General features: G+C 35.2%; 1 protein-coding gene across 8 annotated transcripts in view; it reads left to right on the forward strand.

The window, feature by feature from the left end:
- Positions 1-26343, forward strand: part of BAZ2B (bromodomain adjacent to zinc finger domain 2B) — a 414086-nt gene that overhangs the window by 372832 nt on the left and 14911 nt on the right. For 4 of the 8 annotated variants that reach the window (XM_081582778.1, XM_081582779.1, XM_081582780.1 and 1 more), the window contains 8 exons: positions 269-413; positions 6985-7637; positions 8050-8323; positions 8488-8643; positions 9140-9300; positions 15232-15542; positions 15929-16064; positions 19414-19560. In XM_081582778.1, the coding sequence (XP_081438904.1) occupies positions 269-413; positions 6985-7637; positions 8050-8323; positions 8488-8643; positions 9140-9300; positions 15232-15542; positions 15929-16064; positions 19414-19560 (1983 nt within the window). The remainder of the gene's footprint in view (positions 1-268; positions 414-6984; positions 7638-8049; positions 8324-8487; positions 8644-9139; positions 9301-15231; positions 15543-15928; positions 16065-19413; positions 19561-26343) is intronic. The other 4 variants (XM_081582781.1, XM_081582783.1, XM_081582784.1 and 1 more) reach the window with 1 other exon arrangement.

Below are 26343 nucleotides of genomic sequence, written 5' to 3' on the forward strand. Positions count from 1 at the left end.
TAAAATAAAACTTATCTTTTTAATCCATGACAACAAAAATATTCCTCTTACCCTCTAAGTGATTTCTGTCATCATAAGTGTTACTGAAATTGAAGTCAGAAATGTAATATTTAATTCTTTTTGCTCTCTTTACTCACTAGTGAAATTTATCTGCTTTTATTTAATTTATCTGCCTTTATTAAAGGCATAAGAGTGTAAAGTCACATACATATTAATTTTTACAGCACTTAACACTCAGAGCTTAATTTTATGCATCATTTTTTAACAGCAACAGAGTCAGTACAGAAGGAAGCTCTTTGACGCTTCTCACTCTTTACGTTCGATGATGTTTGGCCAGGATCGTTACAGACGCCGGTACTGGATTCTTCCCCAGTGTGGGGGGATTTTTGTAGAAGGCATGGAGAGTGGTGAAGGTAGGAACTATTAATCTGTTACCAAGTAATACAAGGAACCATATTTTTTAAAACCCTGTTACTCCTCCAATATGTTTTGTGCTTCCAGAATCAAATTTCCTTTATGGATAAACATTGTAAAACCTTGATTCCCATTCCTTTTGAATTCATAATGCCCCTTGCTCTGATAAACATTCCTTCTCTCTCCATGATTTTTTTCTGCCACTCTCTGACATCAAACATAAACTATTCTTTTTCTTATTTAGTGAACAAAGATCTTCTGCTATATTATCCTTTATAACTGCTGCTTCACTTCTCTTCCTTTCCATTGTCAAGTTTCCAACATGTGGTTTATTCTTTAACTTATGCAGAAAGTATCCATCCTGACAGTATCCCTGAAGGTAACTTGCTTCAATCTAAGACCCTTATTCATCGTCACTCATCTTAAAATCTTGTTCATATTTGAAATCTGTGGTCATCTCCTCCTCCATGAAGCTTCCTTACTTGAGTTTCCTATTACCACACAATCCTACAGTCTGCCTTTGGACTATATTTTTTGCTGGCTCCATTCCTGTTTCATTAACTAGCATATAATAGAATGTATATATTTTCTCAATAAACCATCTGAATTGAACTATTCAGGACTTTGTATCTGGATGGTTCCAAATGTTTAAATTCTGATGGGGCCAAAAGTGTTATGTCAGTGTTTATAGGTTCTAGGATATAGCTATTGCCCCGTGGTGGCACATGGAGGCAAAAAACTTCTTTCAACACAGTTTTAAAAAAATTCCTAGTATATGCCAGGCATTTCTAGGTACTGCAGGAGGTTGAAAGATATATAAAACATAATCCATACCACATAGAAATTTAACAATCCTTTAAAGAGAGGAGACTGATTAATCACATAGACATCTAGATCTAGAACACAAATCATATAAAGCAGTTCTTTTTAACTTTTTGTTTTTAGCAATGAAACTACACTTTTTTTAAACGGGTGGGAATGCAAGTTGACACAGCCACTATGGAGAATAGTATGGAGGTTTGGAGATTCCTTTAAAAACTAGGAATAAAACTACCATATGACCCAACAGTTGCAGTCCTGGGCATATCAGAGGAAACCAAAATTGAAAAATACACATGTACCCAAATGTTCATCATAGATAGCTAGGACATGAAAGCAATCTAGATGTCCATTAACAGATGAATGGATAAGGAAGTTGTGGTACATATAAACAGTGGAATATTAATCATGGAAAGGAACGCGTTCAACTCAGTTCTAATGAGGGGGGCGGATGAACCTAGAGCCTATTATACAGGGTGAAGTAAGTCAGAAAGAGCAAGACAAATACCATATATTAATGCATATATATGGAATCTAGAAAGATGGTAATTATGAACCTACTGCAGGGCAGCAATAGAGACATGGAGCTTCCCTGGTAGCTCAGCTGGTAAAGAATCTGCCTGCAATGCAGGAGACCCCATTTCAATTCCTGGGTCGGGAAGATCCCCTGGAGAAGTGATAGGCTACCCACTCCAGTATTCTTGGGCTTCCCTGGTGGCTCAGACAGTAAAGAATCCACCTGTAATGCAGGAGACCTGGGTTCCCTCCCTAGGTTGGAAAGATTCCCTGGAAGAGGGCTTGGAGACCCACTCCAGTATTATTGCCTGGAGAATCCCAGAGGAGCCTGTTGGGCTGCAGTCCATGGGGTTGCAAAGAGTTGGACATGATGGGGCAACTAAGCACAGCACAGCACAATGGAGACGCAATCAGAGAGAACAGACTTGCAGACAAGGGGGGTGGGGGGAGGAGTGGGGTACAAATGGAGAGAGTAGCATTAAAACATACATATTACTAAAAAATATATATATGTTACTATATGTCAAAATTTTGTGGCTCCAAAATCACTGCAGATGGTGACTGCATCCACGAAGTTAAAAGGTGCTTGCTCCTTCAAAGAAAAGTTATGACCACCATAGACAGCATATTAAAAAGCAGAGACATTACTTTGCCAACAAAGGTCTATCTAGTCAAAGCTATGGTTTTTCCAGTAGTCATGTATGGATGTGAGAGTTGGACTATAAAGAAAGCTGAGCACTGAAGAATTGATGCTTTTGAACTGTGGTGTTGGAGAAGACTCTTGAGAGTCCCTTGAACTGCAAGGAGATCCAACCAGTCCATCCTAAAGGAGATCAGTCCTGGGTGTGCATTGGAAGGACTGATATTGAAGCTGAAACTCCAGTATTTTGGTCACCTGATGTGAAGAGCTGACTCATTTGAAAAGACCCTGATGTTGGGAAAGATTGAAGGCAGGAGGAGAAGGGGACGACAGAGGATAAGATGGTTGCATGGCATCACCAACTCAATGGACATGAGTTTGAGTAAACTCCGGGAGTTGGTGATGGACAGGGAGACCTGGCGTGCTGCAGTCCATGGGGTCGCAAAGAGTCGGATATGACTGAGTGACTGAACTGATATGTGAAATTAGATTGCCAGTGAAAATTTGCTGTATAACAGAGGGAGCTCAAATCCAGTGCTCTGTGACAACCTAGAGGAGTGTGTGGGGTAGGAGGTGGGAGGGAGGTTCCAGAGGTAGGGGACATACATATACTATGTGACTGATTCATGTTGACATATGGCAGAAATCAACACAATATTGTACAGCAATTATCCTCCAATTAAAAATAAATAAATTTAAAAAACAATAAAAATTTCACAAGGAAAAACATAACAAAAAATATTATGGGGACAAGGAGGCTCATGAAATATGCATTTAATGTGCTTAGAATAGTGGCTGGCATGTAAGCATTGTTGGCATATAGTAAACAGTATTGTTATTGGTTTGCATAATAATATATTTCTTATGAACGTAAATTGTATGAATTAAGAATACAAAATCACGTGTTGGAATGATGTGTATAAGTCATGCTCTGCTTCTCTCAGGGCAGAAGTAGCTACCAAATGGAGTCAGAGAGGGATATAAGAAGGCTTCAATTGTACTTTATTTCTTTTTCAAAATTGATGTCAATGTTAACTTAATAGGGTAGTGTGGTGGTTCTTTTTTTAATTGTTTGCTTAAAATATTTAAAAATAAGCATGGAAAATTAATTAAAATAGTAAGTTAATATAACCAACAAAAAATAAATAAGTGGGACTAATCATATTAAAATACTTCTGTATAACAAAGGAAATCTTCAATGAAAGGCAAGCTGCTGATTGAGGATAAATATCTGCAAATTATATATCTCATAAGGGACTACCATCCAAAATGTATAAAGAACTTATACAATTCAACAGCAGAAAAACAATCTGATTTTAAAATGGGCAGAGTTTCTAAATAGACATTCTTCCAAAGAGGACACACAGATTGTACATGATAAGATGCTCAACATCATTAATCAAAAATCAATCAAATCAAAATCATCATGAAATATCACCTCTTACCTGTCAGAATGGCTGTTATCAAAAAGACAAGAAATAACAAGTGCTGGTGAGGGAGAATGTAGAGAAAAAAGGAACCTCTGTACACTGTTGGTGGGAATGTAAATTGGTGCAGGCACAGTGGAAAACAATACGTAAATTGATACAGCCATTATGGAAGAGAGTATGGAGATTCCTTAAAAAATTAGAAATAAAACCACCATACAACCTAGCAATACTACTTCTAGGCATATACCCTGGGAAAACCAAAACTGAAAAAGACACATGTATTCCAGTGTTCATTGCAGCACTGCATATAATAGCTAGGACATGGAAGCAACCTAGGTGTCCATCAACAAGATGAATGGATAAAGAAGCTGTGGTACATATACACAATGGAATACTACTCAGCCATAAAAAGGAACACATTGAGTCAGTTCTAATGAGGTAGATGAGCCTAGAGCATATTAAACAGAGTGAAATAAGTCAGAAGGAGAAAAACAAATACTGTGTATTAATGCATATATGTGGAATCTAGAAAGACGGAACTGATGAACCTATTTGCAGGGCAGCAATGGAGATGCAGACATAGAGAACAAACTTAAGAACACGGGAAGGCAAGAAGAAGGAGAGGAGAGGTTAAGATGAATGGAGAGAGTAGCATGGAAGCATACACACTAACATATGTAAAATAGATAGGCAGTGGAAATCAGCTCAGGGCTCTGTAACAACCTAGAGGGGTGGGAAAGGGTGGGAGGTGGAGGGAGGTTCAAGAGGAAGGGGACAAATGTACACCTATGGCTAATTCATGTTGATGTATGGCAGAAATGAAACCAATATTGTAAAGCAATAATCAATCAATTAAAAATAAACATAATTAAACAGATTTAAGAAAAACAACATGGAGGCTCCTCAAAAAATTGAAACTAGAACTACCATATAATCAATAGAATCTAATTTAAAATGACAAAATTGTAAGTAATTTGAAGGTACAAAGCAAATAAAGAAATATCCCAGAGTGGTTTTCCCTTATATGTAATAAGAATCATCTAACAAGCTAAAAAAAAAAATGAGGGACTTCCATGGTGGTCCGGTGGTTAAGACTCTGTGCTTCCAATGCAGGGCTCACAGGTTCGATCCCTGGTTGGGGGACTAGGAGCCCACATGCTATGTGATGCAGCCAAAAAATAAAAATTAAAAAATAAAATAATCTTTAAAAAATAAATAAAAAAATAAAAACAAAAATGAGCACTGCCCCAGACCAATTAAATATCCCTCCTTTTATTTTATCAGTCAAGAAATATTTACTGAGCTTCTATTTTATAGCAGCCACCATGTTAGGCGTTTGGGATACAATAACAAGCAAGATAGACATTGCTCTGGTTTTAAGTAAAGCTCGTTAATTTAAATTCTGGTGTGTGGGTGGAGGTGGAGAAAATAAACAGGTTATTGTTTATAATGATAAATTCTGTGAAGGAAATACATAGAATGATAACCTAAAGTGAATGGGTAAAATAAGATACAATGGTATAATGCACAACCCAGGGAATATAGCCAATATTTTTAAATAACTATAAAGGGAATATAACCTTTAAAAATTGTGAATCACTACATTATATACCTGTGACTTATATAATATTGTACATCAGCTCTATGTCAGTAAAATAAATAAAGTAAATGGGCTAGGGATTCTACTCTAGATAAAGTGAAAACCTTTATCAGATCAGAGAAACCTTTCTTGATCAGAGAAAACCTCTGTGAGGAAATGACTTGATCTGAGACATGAAGGATAAGGAGCCAGGTCAACAAAACAGTATCCCAGACAGAGGAAGCGGCAAGTGCAAACTGCCCCAGAAAGCAAAGAACTGGGCATGTTTGAGAAGCTAAAGAAAGGGGAGAAAAGAGCAAGCTTTAGCAAGTACAAGAACGGTCAGAGGTTGTAGAAATTTTCAGGAACCAGACCATACAGCATTGTAGGCCTTGCTTAGAAGTTTAGATTTTATTTCAGGTTGCAGAAGAGTGAATAGTAGTATCTCATTTATGTAATAGTGCAAAACAATAGTCATATTGATATATATGCATGTAAGATTTCTAGAAGGATACATAGATATGATTTATTAACCACAGTTACCTTTGAAGAATAGAAATAGGGATTGAGGGAGTAAAGCAGAAGCGGTTTCATTTATACCTATCATTACTGAATATTTTACCTTGGACATACATTACTTTTCAAATTGAATAAAGTACTGAATTTATATTTTTAAAATGATTCTTATAAATTATTTTTGAAACACTATTCAAAAATATGAACCAGAAGTTCACAAAGAAGAAATGCCAGTAAACCCATGAAAAGATATTCAGCCTTACTGGCGATCAGGAAAATAAAAAAGGTGGTTTTGATTTTTGTCTCCCAGATATTGGCAAAAACAAAAAACATTGATAATATTTAGTTTCCTTGAGGGTGTAGGCAAACAGATGCTCTTATTTCTAATATGAGTGTGTATTGATCTCAACTTTGGTTTGACAATGTACTTCAAAAACTCTGAAAAGTATGTATCTTTAGTACTCAGTGAGTATCCTAAGGAAGTAATTTTTTTAAAAAAATGTAAGACCAAAGATACAGATGCACATCATTTATAGCATTATTTATAATAGCAAATAACTGGGCCCTATTAATAGCCATTAGTAGAAGATGGATTATTTAAATTGATGATGTATTCCACTGAGTATTCTATAGCCATTAAAATTTATGATGTAGTTATGTATTTATTGACATATCAGGATGTTTACAGAGCAAAACATATAGGTTAGAATATTATGTATATAATAAGATTTACTTTTTTTTAATTTATAGGTTAAGTGTATATGTATGTGCATATAGACTGCCTGCAAGTATTATTCAAAAATATTAATAGTAATTTTTGCTGTATATTAGGGCTTTTAAAATTTTTTAATTTTAGTGTTTTCTAATTATTAGTTACAAAATTATATTAATTTTTGAGTGAGCAAAAAATCTAATCTATAAAAAAGGGGAAAATGGAGAGTATTATGTAATCTATAAAGGTTTCCTAAAATATTTATGCATGTAACTTGATAAGTAGTAAAAGAATATAATTATATAGTATTGGTTTGATCTGGAGTAATGAAGTTTTATAATGCTTTTCAATTTTTTAGGACTAGAAGAAATTGCAAAAGAAAGAGAAAAACTAAAAAAGGCAAAAAGTATCCAAATCAAAGAAGAAATATTTGAGACTTCTGAGGACATTTTAAATTGTTCAAATCCAGATCACTGTAAGCAAAAGGAAGATACTAAAGAGAAAGATAACACAAATCTGTTTCTTCAGAAACCTGGCTCTTTTTCAAAATTAAGCAAGCTTTTAGAAGTAGCTAAGATGTCTCCTGAGTCCGATGTAATGACCCCCAAACCAAATATTAGTGCAAATGGGTGCACATTGTCATATCAAAACAGTGGAAAACATTCATTGGGCAGCATTCAATCAACAGCAACACAAAGTAACGTGGAAAAGATAGACTCTAATAATCTGTTCAATACCAGTTCAAGTGGTCCAGGGAAGTTCTATAGTCCTCTCCCCAATGACCAGTTGTTAAAGACATTGACTGAAAAGAACAGACAGTGGTTTAGCCTTTTGCCAAGGACACCTTGTGATGACACATCACTTACCCATGCCAGTATGTCAACTGCTTCTTTAGTGACCCCTCAGTCTCAGCCACTATCTAAGTCACCTTCACCCTCCCCAGCTCCTCTTCTTGGATCATCTGCTCAGAATCCTGGTGGCCTAAATCCATTTACTTTATCACCTCTTCAGGTTAGTGCTGTTAATTGTAACTCATGTTTATGTTGCTTTGTCTAATCTTTGATCCCATAAATGTTTTCTCTTAAGGGAAATAAGTTGAATGTTTGTAATATTATCCCTGCCATGGCTTGAAAACTGAAGAGCCAAAATTGTTATCACCAACTTTCATCAGAACTACTTATGTCTAAGTTAAAGACTTCTCTAACTACTTTTTAGCTTATTATTATTACATTATCTAAAAAGAAATTACTTTGAGGAGCAAACAAAACATGAAATTTAACATTGTTACTGATGTATTTAGTTTGCCTCTAATTGTGATATGTGAAAAAATATTTTTTCAGAATTTTGAAAACAATTTCTAGTTCTAAACACTTTTCCTAACTCCTTAGATTGTCCTACTTCTAAAATGTTTTGTTTCTTGCAGGTGAAAAGTGGAATGTCTATGATGGGACTCCAGTTTTGTGGGTGGCCTGCTGGTGTGCTTACTTCCAATATTCCATTTACATCACCTTTACCTAATCTGGGATCAGGGTTGGGACTGTCAGAAGGAAATAGTAATACATTCTTGACTCCTAATGCTGCACCAAGTAAAAGTGAATCTCCAGTACCACAGAATGAAAAAGTCTCTTCAACTCAACCTGCAGCTGTTGAAGTAGCAAAACCAGTAGATTTTCCTAGTCCAAAACCTATTCCAGAAGGTATGGTTTATAGTCACTTACTTACTTTATTTTATTGTTATAGATTCCACATAACTGAATCTTTGAGACTTTTATATTTAGTTATAAATCTTTCAATTTGCATTGTGCCATTAATTCATATTCAAGATATTTATAAAAAGATCTACATATTTATTTTAATTTAGAAATGCAGTTTGGTTGGTGGAGAATTATTGACCCAGAGGACCTAAAAGCTTTGCTGAAAGTGCTCCATCTCAGAGGAATAAGAGAAAAGGCATTACAAAAACAAATTCAGAAACACTTGGATTATATTACTCAAGCTTGCATTAAGAATAAGGATGGTATGTACTTAAGAGAGATTTCTATTCTCTTGCTTAGTTATGATAATCCTTTAATCTTAAAATATTTTAGTATATCATAATGCTTAATTTATTACTAGTAAGCATTTGCTCAACAAATAGTACCTCTTTAAATAGCTGTTACTTTCTTATAATTTGTCACAACCTATAGACTTATTGTTTTGTTTCTTAGAAAAGGATGTTCCTACTTTTAAGAGTAATCTGCTGGAAATTTCCTGGCAGTCCACTGGTTGGGACTCTGTACTCTCACTGCCAGGGCCCAGGTTTGATCAGTCCCTGGTTGGAGAACTAAAAATTCCCACAAGCCCCATGGCACAGCTTAAAAAAAAAAAAAAAGAATAATCTGCCTATGTATACACAAGTACATTTTTGTGTGTTAAGTTATACGTATATGTTATCCCTGGAATCTTATTCACTTTCTAGAAGAAATTATTACAGAATAAAGTAGCTATTAAAATTAATTTCTTTTCAACTATAGTTGCCATTATTGAATTAAATGAAAATGAAGAAAACCAGATAACTCGAGACATTGTGGAGAACTGGTCAATAGAAGAACAAGCAATGGAAATGGATTTGAATATTCTTCAACAGGTAGAAGATCTAGAAAGGAGAGTTGCATCAGCAAGTTTGCAAGTGAAGGTAAAATTGACTTGGAATGAAATCTGTTTTTAGGATGATGGAAGGTAACTATTATTTGTTATATGCCTGATATATGCCAGTTACTCTGCTAAATGTTTTCACTTTATCTCATTTAATTCTCAAAATGATCCTGAATTAATTTTCCCCATCTTACAGGTAAGGAACAAGACTCAAAGTAAGTAACCTGCCAGTGGTCATATAGTAAGTGGCTAAATGTGAATTCAAATCAAGTCTGTCTGACTCCAGAGTCTGGGTTCTTTTTTTACTAAATCTTGCTGCTCCTTAATGATATTCAAAACTGTCATTTCTAGTATGCAGTTTTTTACCACAAGCATTATTTCATCTTTTTACCCATGATACATATAATGCTCTATCAAATTCCTACTATACTTTTTCATATAGATGAACTTCCTTGCATCCAAGCCATGTTATATGTCAAAATTTCATTCTATATAATTTAAAATTAGAGAATATATATCCAAACATACATTATACTATGATACACATATTCATATGTACACCCTACATATATATGTAAATTTTAAATTAATTTATTTATCTACTGGGCATTACCATGTCACAAGTATTTACCATGAACAGAACTGGCTTCCGATGGACAGGCAGGAGGAAGGCTTTATCTTTGTGCAAGAATTTTCAGTTTTGGAAAGGGGTGTAAAGGTTTTTTTCAATTGATAATAAGGTGATGTCTCTGAGAATAAATGGATGGATGATGGATAAGTATATACTTGGAAAAGTTTAGAAAAATGTAGGCTCTGTGTAATTTGATTTGGTATTTTGTGTTTTATTCAGATGAGAAATTTATGCTATAACATTATCCTGTGGTATTTGGAAATTTTTGAAGCTTTCCAAAAAATGTCACTTTCCAGTTCTAATATCCCTTCTTGACACAAACATAATTAATTACCAACTTCGGGAGGCAAAAATTTATCATTTGTTGAATCTATTTTGTTAGCAAACTGTATCTTCCTCCTAGTACTATAATATAATATAAAAATGCCTCATTTATTTGGCATCTTTAACAAATGAGCTCTTCTACCAAGTTGATTTTCTAGAGAAATGAAAATTATTCCATTTAGTCCCATAATTTTTTTTAACATATTTGTTGTATTGCTTATGTTATGCATTATACTGCCTTCTTAAATTGAGAATAATGAGGTTGATTTAAATTATCTTGGTGACACAGGATCATGAGTGTGAAGACCAATTATTAGATACTGATTCCCTAAGGAAATGTGAAGAGGTTTGGCTCCTATGTTAAATGATCCTAGTGTGCTTTGCTTTTTGTAAGATCGTGACTGCTCTTCATAGTCTGTTTTTGTCCTCTCTCGTGGTCACTTGCTACTACTTGCTGGTTTAAATTTGATTGGTTCTACTTGCCCAAATTTCCTTGAACTTCATTCATCTAATTTTCTAGTTCTAATTGACTGTTGGCTGGGAAAGCATATCTTCATCGTTTTTAATATTAATCAGGGTATGGGCCTGAAATATTTTCCTGGAGACATACTCATTTTTTTGTGCATTAACCTTACCACATTACTAGCTGATTAGACATTCTTGGCTGTGTTCTAAATATATAAGAAAAGTAGAATTTGTTTTTTCAAGTGAAATGTTTTAACATTCTATTATTAAGTATTGCTGAAATATTCTGTATTATTCTAATAAAATGAATTATATTCTTGAAGAGTCTAAAAACAAAAATGATGAAAATAACTGCAAAATATTATTTTAATATCTATACAAGATTTAATGATTTTTTTAAGAAAATAGGGTTATATGTTTAACATGGGAAGCTCGTCACTGTGAAGACGCATTAAACAGGTGGCCTGTGGGACTACTTAGGTGCCTTCATTTATATTTTTAATATTGCTTATAATTTGGAAATTACTGATTATTTTGTAGAAGAATCTGCAGATCTCTAGTCTTAGTTATGTTGAGAGTTTATAAAACAACTACTCTCCCAGTTCTTCATGAGATAGCCCCTATGTCTCTTTCTTAGTTTTCTCTTTTATAAGCTAATTAATTCCTTCAACCAGAAATAGGTTCCATGTACAAAAACACCAGTGTCAATATTCTTCTTAAAATGTTGTATCCATAGCTGTACATAGCACTGTCTGAATGTGTGTGTGGAACTGTTACTTTCCTTAATCTGGCACTATTCTTCATTAATGCTGTTTGAATTTGTACTAACTTTTTAGCATCCACATCATACTCTTGCTTTGCCAAGTATGCACAATGAAAAAGCAAAGCAAAAAACAAAAAAACCCTAGGCCTCTTTCCAAAGAGCTTTTAAGGGAGTTCTGGCACATGTAGTTATTTCTGTTATTAGTTGCTTAAACTTCAGATCTAAAATTTACATTTATCATTTTTTTTAATAAATTTCATTTGGGTTATTTTTCAGCATTTGGAACTATTTTTATCTTGGTCCTGTCATATGGAATATTAAACTTTCTTCCTAATTTTAAATCATCTGCAGATTTAATAGCAATCAACTAAGTTACTCCTAGTGTATTAACAGGACAAACCAAATGCAGATCCTTTGACCATTAGCCCTGGGGACCTTTTCTGAGGTGATCGAAGTTCTGACAATCACCATTCTTTGGAAACAGTTTTCAACCCTCTAGACTTCTTTAGTCTTCATTTTTTTGTCTTGTCAATTGCTTTGCAGAGATCCAGATATACTATGTTTACAGGGTTCCCTTGATTTGGCAAATTTAGTACCCCTTTCAAAATCTGGTAATGAGGTTTATTTGACATGACTTCTACCTAATGCACTTATGTTCACTATTCATAATTCTATCGTTACTTCACAAATATAAATGTTCTACTGAGTAAAGAAGAGGACTTGATTGTAATATATAAGATAAAATAATTATCTCTGAAAAGGTGTAATAAAAAGTATAATGCTTATTCTGTTTTGCATTTGATATGCATTTACTAAGTACCTAGTCCACATAGACAATAGGCACTACAAAATTGGGAAAAAAAGGGTTTCTGCCCTCAGAAAACTTGTCATCTAATAGAGAAATAAGACATGTATACATCTCTGCAGAATCTGTTAAACTGATCATAGAGAAGTACAGAGTCACACATGAATTTAGAAAAAGAATACACAACTTCTGGTAGAGACATGGAAGAGATGAGGGAACATTCATGTAGAAGTTGAGATAGAGCTTGAGAAAGTGAGTCAGCTTTTGACAAGGAATGCCGTACTAGAAAGAGTAAACAGCCTGAGCAAAGCACGAGCATCCGGAAAATTAGGACATGTTTTCTGAAGTTGTAAATTGTGGAATTTGACTACAGTGTGGGATTTGTGACGAGAACACTAGAGGAAGAGGTAGACTGAGGTACGTGAATGTCATAGTAAAAATGTGGACTTGGCTAAACAGTAGGGAAATTTTGAAGGATTTTGAAGTAGAAGGTCAATATAAGCAAGCTGAGTTATAAGATCATCCATTTATTCAATCAACATGTAAATATTGAGTGCCTACTATTTACCTTCACTGTGCTGGAGATAATATGAAAGCAGACGTGGTCCCTATCCTCATGGAATTTAGAGGTAGAAAGATTAATAATCACAGTAGTATAAAATTGCAAGTACCACAAGTCTTGCTGTTGTTCAGTTGCTCAGTCATGTCCGACTCTTTGCAACACTATGGTCTGCAGCATGCCGGGCTTCCCTGTCCTTAATCATCTCCCAGAGATTGCTCAAACTCATATCCATTGAGTCAGTGATGTCATCCAACCATCTTGTCCTCTGTCATCTCCTTCTCATCCTCTGTCATCTCCTCCTCCTGCCTTCAATCTTTCCCAGCATCAGGGTCTTTACTGAAGAGTCAGCTCTTCGCATTAGGTGGCCAAAAGTGTTGGAGTTTCAGCTTCAGCATCAGTCCTTTCAGTGAATATTCAGGACTGATTTCCTTTAGGATGCACTGGTTGTATCTCCTTGCAGTCCAAGGGATTCTCAAGAGTCTTCTCCAACACCACAATTCAAAAGCATCAATTCTTCGGTGCTCAGGCTTCTTTATGGTCCAATTCTCACATCCATACATGACTAATGGAAAAATTATAGTTTTGACTAGACGGACCTTTGTTGGCAAAGTAATGTCTCTGCTTTTTAATATGCTGTCTAGGTTTGTCATAGCTTTTCCTCAAAGTAGCAAGCGTTTTTTAATTTCATGTCTGCAGTCAACGTGATCTTGGAGTCCAAGAAAATAAAATCTGTCACTGTTTCCATTGTTTCCCCATCTATTTGCCGTGAAGTGTTGAGACCCGATGCGATGATCTTCGTTTTTTGAATGTTGAGTTTTAAGACAACTTTTTCACTCTCCTCTTTCACCTTCATCAAGAGGCTCTTTAGTTCCTCTTTGCTTTCTTCCGTAAGAGTGGTGTTATCTGCATATCTGAGGTTATTGATATTTCTCCCTGAAATCTTGATTCCAGCTTGTGCTTCATCCAGCCCGGCATTTCGCATGATGTACTCTGCATATAAGTTAAATAAGCAGGCTGACAATATACAGCCTTGACATACTCCTTTTCCAATTCGGAACCAGTCCATTGTTCCATGTCTGCTTCTAACTGTTGCATCTTGACCTGCATACAAGTTTCTCAGGAGGCAGGTAAGATGCTCTGGTATTCCCATCTCTTGAAGAATTTTCCACAGTTTGTTGTGATCCACACAAACACTTCAGTGTAGTCAGTGAAGCAGAAATAGATGTTTTTCTGGAACTCTCTTGCTTTTTCTATGATCCAACAGATGTTGGCAGTTTGATCTCTGGTTCCTCTGCCTTTTCTAAATCCAGCTTGAACATCTGAAAGTTCTCGGTTCACGTACTGTTGAAGCCTGGCTTGGAGAATTTTGAGCATTACTTTACTAGTGTGTGAGATGAGTGCAATTGTGCAATAGTTTGAACATTCTTTGGCACTACCTTTCTTTGGGATTGGAATGAAAACTGACCTTTTCCAGTCCTCTGGCCACTGCTGAGTTTTCCAAATTTGCTGGCATAGTGAGTGCAGCACTTTCACAGCATCATCTTTTAGGATTTGAAATAGCTCAACTGGAATTCTGACACCTCCACTAGCTTTGTTCCTAGTGATGCTTCCTAAGGCTCACTTGACTTCGCATTCCAGGATGTCTGGCTCTAGGCGAGTGATCACACCATCATAGTTTTCAAAGTCATTAAGGTCTTTTTTGTATCGTTCTTCTGTGTATTCTTGCCACCTCTTCTTAGTATCTTCTGCTTCTGTTAGGTCTATACCGTTTCTGTCCTTTATTGTACCCATTGTTGCATGAAATTTTCCCTTGGTATCTCTAATTTTCTTGAAGAGATCCTTTGTGAGCTTGTAATATGGAGACTTAACCTCTTAAAGAGGTCATGAAAGGATTCCCTGAGGATGTTTAACATGAGAGCTGCAGGATGAGTGGAGTTAACTATGTTAAGAACCACAGATAAAGGCTATACACAGACAAATATAATACCTCATGTAAACTCCTGCTGCTAAAAGAAAAATGGTGAGTACAAAGACCTATACAGAAGAGTAGTAGAAGGAAAGGAAATGGAAAGGAAGAACTAAGTTCAGATACCACTGAGAGATTTCCGTTGAAGTGGTTCCATGAAATGAATAAGCATTTAGTCTAAAGTTGCTTAGAATACTTTGCTGATTTTCATTTTACCTTTCATAGCGTCAAAAGTTCTTAAATTTTCTTCTTCAAACTTCTCTCACAATTGTTTCTTTTAATTTTTTGTTGTTATTGTTCTTATTTCTAACTAGCATTAGGAAACACAAGGTAAAAACTTTTAGTAAAGATCGTTGAGCTCTACTGGTGTCTGCTGCTATATTTTAAGTAAAGGTAATTCACCCATCAGGCATTTCAAGAGGAAACCATAGTAACATTATTCTTTTGATACATAGGGTTGGATGTGTCCAGAACCTGCATCAGAAAGGGAGGACTTGGTATATTTTGAACATAAGTCATTTTCTAAATTGTGCAAGGAGCATGATGGAGAATTTACTGGCGAAGAAGAAAGCAGTGCACACGCACTGGAACGGAAGAGTGACAACCCCCTAGATATAGCTGTAACCAGGCTGGCTGATTTGGAGCGGAACATTGAAAGAAGGTATCTGAAGAGCCCCTTAAGTACCACCATTCAGATCAAAGTGGATAATGTGGGCACAGTTACTGTCCCTGCTCCTGCACCATCCATTAGTGGTGATGGTGACGGGTAGGTTATTGAGATTAACTTGAAAAATTATTGTGCTTCTTTGCTAATTGGAGCCTATTTTCTATTGCCTGTTATCTATGTATCTTCTTGTATGTCTGTGATCCATATGGATCATGCTACTTGCATGGTGCTTTGTAAAAACATTTTTTTTTTGTTATGTGCGTTGATAATCCTGCAAAGTGATCTTACATTTACCTGGTTGTGACTAAGCTTTGAGGCACGTAGCCACAGTCTGTGCACTACATCAAATTTAGTTGCTTAAACCTTATACTTATTGGCTGTTACATGTTTTTGTCATTGCTTGGCTTTCAGTGTGATGATTGTTTCACATTCAGTAACCATAAATGTGGACATGACCTACTTAATTTTTCTATATTTCAATGCAGAATTGAAGAGGATATTGCTCCAGGGCTCAGGGTATGGAGAAGGGCATTATCAGAAGCTCGCAGTGCTGCACAGGTAGCTCTGTGCATTCAGCAGTTACAGAAATCAATAGCATGGGAAAAATCAATTATGAAAGTTGTAAGTGTTTTTATTTAAGAAATACTATAACTGATTTACTTTGTCCTGTTTTTTTCCAATCTTCAGATATTTCTTAGTTATACTTTATTGTCAAAATAATGTATGCTGTACTTGAGAATTTGCTTAATTTTTAAATACTGTATAATTTGATACTTTCCTCCTTATTTTGAGCTTTTTGAAGGACTCTATCAAATGTCATCTTTTGTTTTTAAGATCTTCTTTTTCTCTCCTTTGAATATTGTTTGTAGCTCCAACTGAAGTTGTCTTCTGCATTTTGTCAACATAATAATTGTTAAGCTAAATGTTTTGAAGGCTCTTTCAATCTTGTAAACATTCCAGTTGCTAACATTACCTGCTATATACATTCACTGCATTCCTGAAATGTCTTTATATTTGTACCAATTTTCTTTTTTTAATGCTAAAAATACTTAGATAAGTAAACGAAATAAACAGAGACCTCTTCCTTTATGCACTTTTGATAAAGTGTTTGATATTGCTGGAATTAAGGATAGATATTTTAGTCTTTCCTCTAACAGTTAAAACTCTTTCTTTACCTTCTTTGTTCAAGCCCAGTTAGTTATCACATGGTGGCCTCTACTTTGTACTAGGCAACAAATGCTATATGTTCAAAATAAAAGCTGTATTTCTTACATTTTCCAGAGATATATTTATTTTAAATCATATATGTGTCCCTTTTCCTTTTATTTATTATAGAAATATCTTTTATATGTTGACTTTTTTGAATTATTTTAACCGTTGCTTTTGAATTGCTGATTAGCTTTAAAATTCAAACACTCTTGAGTTTTGTTTTCATGAATAAGGGTAAAATTCCTTTATTTAAATAGTTGTTCCCCAAAGAAAAGAAGTGCTCCTTAAATAGTTAGCATTGTCTCCTTCCTTTTTACCTCTATGCCTAGACTACTCAAGACTATTCATTGTATACAAATAAATTTGATTTCTTCTATGGTTTTTCACTTCTTTCTAAAATGTCCATAGAATAATGAATCTACAATTTATATATAACCTATACACAGAAACCCAAAACTTGTACCAAAATCTGCCTTTATATTAGTATAGTTACTTTCTGCCATCTTAAGTTTTATTTCAGTTTTTCAAATTCCTTTTCCATTGTTATTAATAAATTAATATGCATCCATCATTATTTAACTCCATCTCTCAATTTTCATTTCTTTTTTAATGTTTAATAATACTATATTTGCTAAAAAAAAAAACCCACTTCTTTATAAAGAAGGCAGAGTTTTTTATTCAAAGATTAATGAGCTCTTTGTAACCTTTAATTAGAAATATAACAGGACCTATAAGAATCCTCATAAGCTGTATCAGAAAGTTAAAGTGCTCAATATCTTTAGAAATAGCCTCTTTGCCAGGAACCAAGCTTACTAGGAAAGAAAGAGCTGCCATAATTTGCCTTTAGGTACTTCTCAGTCCACTATCTACTTTCTGTTGTTATTAATGTTAAGCAGTCAGCAACATCCACTGTGGCATTCACTGTTTTGTTTTTATTGTGGTAGTAAAGTAGTTAAAACCAAAATCCTCTAACACATCATGAGCTATTACTGTGATTTTCCAAAAATGTTATAAGTTCAATATATGTTACCCTTTCTTAATAAGTGTCAGAAAATAATTTTAAAATCATAAATGTGAGATGTAAGACGGATTTTTTAGTATTTTTACCTATCGTAGAAGATCGTGAGAACTTACTTAATGTTCATGAACCTGATTTTTAAATTTTGTCATTATAGGGATTTAAATATAACCTTCAAAATGTTATTCTCAATGAATATTCTTATAATAGAAGTTTTAAAGAAATAACTCAGATATGGAGAAATAGCACCATATTAAAGTATTTAGTGATATGGTTATTAGGAAAGGTCATAAAATAAATACTTACTGTCAAATATTAAACTCTACTGCTTTCTCTTCTAGTACCCATGCCAATTTTAGTTTTACATGTATATTACATATATTTGATAGCTATTTATTAAGGTGAATAGCATGTATCTGCTCTTTTGGTAAGATTCTTAAGCTATCATTGGTGTACATGTTGAGTTATGAAAGACTATTTTAGACCTTCCCAGATTAAGATATAATGTTTTCTTGAAATTGAACAAATTAAATTTGAACAATTAAGCTTTTTTGGTTTTAAAAGTATTTAAATACATAACTTAAAATTAGTATAAATGATTTATAATTTAAATGTTTTAATTATTTTAAATTGAAATATAGTTGATGTACAAAATTATAATAGTAATGTTTTCAGTTTTTGAATATTGATTACAGGACATTTTCTACTGCTACTGGAAATAAAAATTAAATGTCAAAATATAATGTTAGTACATATGTTCTTTAAAGCCATCTGTGAAGTTTTTACTTGTCTAATCTTCCTTCTTTGCTTTGTGAAACTTGTTATACAGAAAATGTGTGCATGAGAAAAAAATCTTCTCTCTATAGATTTTAAAGTTCTTAATGGTATTAGAAGTTTTTCCACAGAGAAGAAATTATTTTTACTCCTAGAAAGTAAATAATGACCTCTAAATTCTTTAATTTATGGTAACAGTTTTTTTCCCTTAGAAATCATTTTGTAGGATCCGTTTTCTACATTTGTGACACTCGTTTGATTTGGGTTGATTTTTGAAGTTTCCTGGTTTAGACATAGTCCAAACATAAGGACATCTTATTATTATTATTTATGATGCTGATACTAATACAAGTTTCCTAATTCTGACCTTAAAAATTACTCTAACTCTTACTTATTTCTTTCTCAGGATATCATGAGGATGATTTGGGTTGATTTTTGAAGTTTCCTGGTTTAGACATAGTCAAAATATAGGGACATCTTATTATTATTATTTATGATTCTGATACTAATACAAGTTTCCTAATTTTGATCTTAAAAATTACTCTAACTCTTACTTATTTCTTTCTCAGGATATCATGAGGATGCTAAGATAAGCAAACAATGAAATATATTAAAAAATTAAATGCCATGTATTAAAGCTATTCATTGCTTTATGTGCTCTAATGTCATGTTAATTATTTCATATGTTAATGTGTACATGCTTCTGAAGTGTGTGCAGGCATTCAACCTCTAGCTTTGTTTTTTGCAGTGTACTTGAAATGTGCATTTACCCCAATTGAACTGCTCACCCCGTCATGTGGTCCATATCTGTGTAACGAGAGATACATAGATGTGTATGGCTACTGTTTATTTGTTAGCAAGCGGAATGTTCATTACTAATATGAATTAGGAATTATGGTGTGTTTAATATCCCAATAACTATCATTCATAGCCGAGTCTTAATTTTAAATGATTTTTCATGTATTATAGTACTGCCAGATCTGTCGAAAGGGAGATAATGAAGAACTACTCCTCCTTTGTGATGGCTGTGACAAAGGCTGTCATACATACTGCCATAGACCCAAGATTACAACTATACCAGATGGGGATTGGTTTTGTCCAGCTTGCATTGCTAAGGTAAGACTGATCTAAAACTTATTTTTTTTATTATACAGCAAAGTGATTCAGTTACATATATATATTTTTCAAGTTACTTTCCATTATAGGTTATTAGGAGATTTTGAATATACTTCCTTTGCTAAATAGTAAATCCTTGTTGCTTATCTATTTTATGTATAGTAGTTTGTATCTGTTAATCCTGTACCCCTAATTTACCGCCTCTATCTTTCCTCTTTGGTAACCATAAGTTTGTTTTCTATGCCTGTAAGTCTGTTTCATGTTTATATAAAGATTCATTTGTATTATTTTTTAGATTCCACATATAAGTGATAAAATAATTGTCTGACTTCACTTAGTATAATAATTTCTAGGTTCATCCATGTTGCTGCAAATGGCAACATTTCATTCTCTTTTATGACTGAGTAACAGTCTGATATGTATGTTTACCACATCTTCTCAAACCAGTTGTCTGTTTGATGTGCACTTGAATTGTTTCCATGTCTTGGCTATTGTAAATACTGTTGCTATGAACATTAAGGTGCATGTATCTTTTTAAACTAAGAGTTTTCATCTTTTCCAGGTTTATGCTCAGGAGTAGGATATCTGGATCATATGCAGCTCTATTTTTATTTTTTTTAAGGAAGCTTCATACTCGTTTCCATAGTAGCTATACCAATTTACATTCTCATCAACAGAGTAGGAGGGTTCCCTTTTCTCCACACCCTCTCCAGCACTTATTATGTATAGACTTTTTGATGATAGCCATTCTAACTGGTATGAGGTAATACTAATTGTGGTTTTGATGTATGTTTTTCTAATAAAGATCTTTTTTGTACAGTTCTTCTGGTATTATTTCCAACTCTTCCTAATATCTTCTGCTTCTGTTAGGTCCCTACCATTTCTGTCCTTTAGGAGCCCATCTTTGCATGAAATGTTCCCTTGGTATCTCTGATTTTCTTGAAGAGATCTCTTGTCTTTCCCATTCTGTTGTTTTCCCTATTTTTTTGCGTTGATCACTGAGGAATGCTTTCTTATCTCTCTTTGCTATTTTTTGGAACTCTGCATTCAAATGGGTATATCTTTCCTTTTCTCCTTTGCTTTTCACTTCTCTTCTTTTCACAGCTATTTGTAAGGCCTCCTCAGACAGCCATTTTGCTTTTTTGCATTTCTTTTTCTTGGGGATGGTCTTGATTCCTGTCTCCTGTACAATGTCACGAACCTCCATCCATAGTTCATCAGGCACTCTGTCTATCAGATCTAGTCCCCTAAATCTATTTCTCACTTCGACTGTATAGTCACAAGGAATTTGATTTAGGTCATACCTGAATGGTCTAGTGGTTTTCCCCACTTTCTTCAATTTCAGTCTGAATTTGGCAATAAGGAAATTAGAGATACCAAGGGACCATTTCATGCAAAGATGGGCACAATAAAGGACAGAAATGATATGGACCTAACAGAAGCAGAGGATATTAAGAAGAGGTGGCAAGAATACACAGAAGAACTGTACAAAAAAGATCTTCATGACCCAAATAATCACGATGGTGTGATCACTCACCTAGAGCCAGACATCCTGGAATGTGAAGTCAAGTGAGCCTTAGGAAACATCACTACGAACAAAGCTAGTAGAGGTGATGGGATTCCAGTTGAGCTATTTCAAATCCTGAAAGATGATGCTGTGAAAGTTCTGCACTCAATATGTCAGCAAATTTGGAAAACTCAGCAGTGGCCACAGGACTGGAAAAGGTCAGTTTTCATTCCAATCCCAAAGAAAGGCAATGCCAAAGAATGACCAAACTACCACACAGTTGCACTCATCTCACACGCTAGTAAAGTAATGCTCAAAATTCTCCAAGCCAGGCTTCAGCAATACATGAACTGTGAACTTCCAGATGTTCGAGCCGGTTTTAGAAAAGGTAGAGGAACCAGAGATCAAATTGCCAACATCCGCTGGATCATCGAAAAAGCAAGAGAATTCCAGAAAAACATCTATTTCTGCTTTATTGACTATGCCAAAGCCTTTGACTGTGTGGATCACAATGAACTGTGGAAAATTCTTCAAGAGATGGGAATACCAGACCACCTGACCTGCCTCTTGAGAATCCTGTATGCAGGTCGGGAAGCAACAGTTAAAACTGGACATGGAACAACAGACTGGTTCCAAATAGGAAAAGGGGTACATCAAGGCTGTACATTATCACCCTGCTTATTTAACGTATATGCAGAGTACATCATGAGAAACACTGGGCTGGAAGAAACACAAGCTGGAATCAAGATTGCCGGGAGAAATATCAATAACCTCAAATATGCAGATGACACCACCCTTATGGCAGAAAGTGAAGAAGAACTAAAGAGCCTCTTGATGAAAGTGAAAGAGGAGAGTGAAAAAGTTGGCTTAAAGCTCAACATTCAGAAAACTAAGATCATGGCATCTGGTCCCATCACTTCATGGCAAATAGATGGGGAAACAGTAGAAACATAGCTGACTTTATTTTTCTGGGCTCCAAAATCACTGCAGATGGTGACTGCAGCCATGAAATTAAAAGATGCTTACTCCTTGGAAGGAAAGTTATGACTAACCTAGACAGCATATTAAAAAGCAGAGAGATCACTTTGTCAACAAAGGTCCGTCTAGTCAAAGCTATGGTTTTTCCAGTGGTCATGTATGGATGTGAGAGTTGGACTATAAAGAAAGCTGAGCACTGAAGAATTGATGCTTTTGAACTGTGGTGTTGGAGAAGACTCTTGAGAGTCCCTTGGACTGCAAGGAGATCCAACCAGTCCATCCTAAAGGAGGTCAGTCCTTGGTGTTCATTGGAAGGACTGATGTTGAACCTGAAACTCCAATACTTTGGCCACCAGATGTGAAGAGCTGACTCATTTGAAAAGACCCTGATGCTGGGAAAGATTGAGGGCAGGAGGAGAAGGGGATGACAGAAGATGAGATAGTTGGATGGCATCACCGACTCAATGGACATGGGTTTGGATGGACTCCGGGAGTTGATGATGGACATGGAGGCCTGGCGTGCTGTGGTTCATGGGGTCGCAAAGAGTCAGACACGACTGAGTGACTGAACTGAACTGACCTGACCGTCTTTTCACATGCCTGTCAGTCATCTATGTTTGTCTTATTTGGAAAATATCTATTTAGGACTTCTGCCCATTTTTTGACTGGGTTGTTTGTGGTTTTGATATTGAGTTGTATGAGCTGTTTGTGTACTTTGGTTATTAACCCCTTGTCAGTTAATATTGTTTGCAAATATTTTCTCCCAGTCTGGTAGGTCTTTTTGTTTTGTTGTTGTTTTCCTTTGCTGTGGAAAAGCTTTCAAGTTCGATTAAGTCGCATTTATTTTTGCTTTTAGGGCTTCCCTGATGGCTCATATGGTAAAAAGTCTGCCTGCAATGAGGGAGAGTGGGGTTTGATCCTTGGGTTAGGAACATCCCCTGGAGAAGGAAATGGCAACCCACTCCAGTGTTATTGCTTGGAGAATTCCATGGACAGAGGAACCTGGCAAGCTACAGTCCATGGGATCGCAAAGAGTCAGGCACAACTGAGTGACTAAGAGTGACACTGACTGATTTTTGCTTTTTTTCTTTTGCCTTGGAAAACTGGACTAAGAAAATATTGCTATGATTTATGTTCAAGAATATTTTGTGTATGTTCTCTTCTAGTTTTATGTGTCATGTCTTATATTTAGGTCTTAAACTATTTTGAGTTCATTTTTATATATGGTGTGAGGGAGTGTTGTGATTTCATTGGTTACTTGTAGCTGTCCAGCTTTTCCAACACCAATTACTGAAGAAACTGTTCTTTCTCCATTGTATATTCTTGCCTCCTTTGTTTAGATTAATTGACTATAGGTGTATGGGTTTATTTCTAGGCTCTCTGTTCTGTTCCATTGATCTATATATCTTTGTGCTAATACCACAGTTTTGATTACTGTAGCTTTGTAGTAGATTGGTGCAAAAGTAATTACCGTTTTGACTGTGAATTTTAAATCATACTAGGTTCAAACACATTTTTATTCATCAAAATAGGAATCATTACAATCAACACATTTTGCCAATGAGAAATAAGTTGGTTTATTCCTGTAGTGTAAAAATCTGTGCTTCAGGATTTGACAAACTCTTGGAAAGCATTTTCTGCCTCCTGTTGGTTGTGGAAGCGTTTTCCCTGCAAAAAGTTGTCAAGAGATGCTTGAAGAAGTAGTAGTCGGTTGTTAAGAGATGAAAATTAAGTTAATAAAATTAAGTTAAGAGGTGAAAATGGAAGATGAGGCAAAACTTTGTAGCCCAATTCATTCAACTTTTGAAGTGTTGGTTGTGTGACGTGTGGTTGGGGGTTGTCGTGGAGAAGAATGGACGCTTTCTGTTGACTGATGCAGCTGCAAGTGTTACAGTTTCGGTGCATCTCATTGATTTGCTGAGCATACTTCTCAGATGTAATGGTTTAGCCAGGATTCAGAAACCTGTAGTGAATCAGACACCACCAAACAGTGACCACGACCTTTTTTTGTTGCAAGTTTGGTTTTGGGACTTTCTTCGGAGCTTCTTTGGTGAACTGGTCATCACTGGTTGTCCTGTAAAATCCAGTTTCTGTCACATGTCACAATCTGATTGAGAAATGGTTTATTGTTGTTGCGTAGAATAAGAGAAGATGACACTTTAAATTTTTTTGATTTTTAAGTCAGCTCATGAGGCACCCACTTATCGAGCTTTTTTCACCTTTCCAGTTTGCTTCAAATGCGGAATGACCATAAAATGGTAGATGTTGAGCAAACTTCTTGTGTAGTTGTAAGCAGATCAGCTTTGATGATTGCTCTGGATTGGTCATTGTCAACTTCCAATGGCTGGCCATTACACCCCTCATTTTCAAGGCTTTTGTCTTTTTGCAAAACTTCCTGCACTGCCAATGCACTGTATGTTCATTAGCAGTTCCTGGGCTGAATGTGTTGCTGATGTTGCAAGTTATCTCCACTGCTTTATAACCCATTTTGAACTCAAATAAGAAAATAGCTAAAATTTGCTTTTTGTCTAGCATCATTTAAATAGTCCAAAATAAATATAAACAGCAAGTAATAAGTCCATTAGCAAAAAAAAAAGCAAGAAATGCACATTAAAATGATATATAACATAACCACATTAATTAAGAATGTACTCCAATATCAAACAGCAAATTTCAACAATGCCAAAACCACAACTGCCTCTGCACCAACCTAATAGTATTTTCTGAAGGCTGGAAAGGTTATACCTCCAGCTTTCTTCTTTTTTCCTCAGGATTGCTTTGGTAATTCTGGGCCTTTTGTGATTCTATATAAATTTTAGTATTTTTTAGTAGTATTAATATTTAAAAGTTTTAAACTGCCAGTCAAAATGAAGCATTTTATACGGATTTTTGAGATACAATTCATACACGGTAAAATTCACTTTAAAGTGTACAATTCAGTGATGTATAATATATTCACAAAATTGTACAATCATCACCACTATCAAATTCCAGAACATCTTCATGACCTCCCTAAAGAATCCTAATACCCATTAGCATTCACTTCCAATTCCCCTTCTCTTCTCAGCCTTTGGCAACCAATCTGCTTCCTATCTCTATGAATTTGCCAATTCTGGTCATTACAGATATATTAAATCATATAATATGTGGCTTTTTTCTTTCACTTAGCATAATATTTTCAAGGCTCATCTATGTTTCAGCACTTCATTTTAAAGTCAGATGATATTTCATTATATGGATAGACTACATTTTGTTTATCTGTTCAGTTGATAGACTTTTGCGTTGTTTCTACGTTTTGACTTTTATGAGTAATGCTGCTATAAATAGTCATATACAAGTTTTGTATGAAATGTTTTCACTCTTTTTGGTTATATACCTAAGAGTATAATTGCTTGATCATATGGTATTAAGCATATGTATTTAAAGTCACTTTCCAAGTGTGTGCTAAGTCGCTTCAATCATGTCCAACTCTGTGCAACCCTGTGGACTGTAGTCCACCAGTCTCCTCTGTCCATGGGATTCTCCAGGCAAGAATACCCGAGTAGGTTGCCATGCTCTCCTCCAGGGGATCTTTCCGACCCAGGAATTGAACCCATGTCTCTTATGTCTCCTGCATTGGCAGGCATTCTTTACCACTAGCACCACCTGGGAAGTCACTTTCCAGTCACATATAAATTGGAAACCTATGAACTCTCATACTAATTGATTAAGGAAAAGGAATAAGATAAAGTAGAAGGAGATGAATTTTAGAGTTACAATGTAAGTGTGAAAGGGTTAGAATGTATTGAGGCCCAGACTCACTGTTAGGTTTTCTTTGTCTCACTCTCTTCCATGTTTACTCTCTTGACTTAATTGTTACCAGTAACTGCCACCTCTTCATAAACTCAGTTTCAAATGTCCATCTATCCACTGCCTCCTTTCTTTCCATTCACTCTCTCTAGCACTCCTACTCCAATAATTCTTTGATCTCATCAGGACCTTCAGTTCATTTATCTTAAGACCTTCTCACTGTCCCTCTCCACCTTCATGTCTTCTTTTTGCTCCTGTAGTCACAGCATCTACCCTTAGCTTCTGTTCCTCTCTCTCACTTGGTAAAACCATCATTCTGGTTAATCCAATTCTCTGGCTTCTCTAGTAACTTAATATTCAGATACAAAGGTGTCTTGAATGTGACTGAAGAAAACACCCAGCCTTTTAAATTTAAGGCTAAGAGGAACTTTAATAGTGCCTGATAATTTACTGTCTCCTCTATTCTCAGTCTCAGCTGATGATATTACTCTCAGTTCACTATGAAAATG

Source organism: Giraffa tippelskirchi, chromosome 3 (assembly GCF_054371585.1).
Source record: "Giraffa tippelskirchi isolate mGirTip1 chromosome 3, T2T-mGirTip1v1.2.pri, whole genome shotgun sequence".
Classification (NCBI taxonomy): Eukaryota; Metazoa; Chordata; class Mammalia; order Artiodactyla; family Giraffidae; genus Giraffa; species Giraffa tippelskirchi.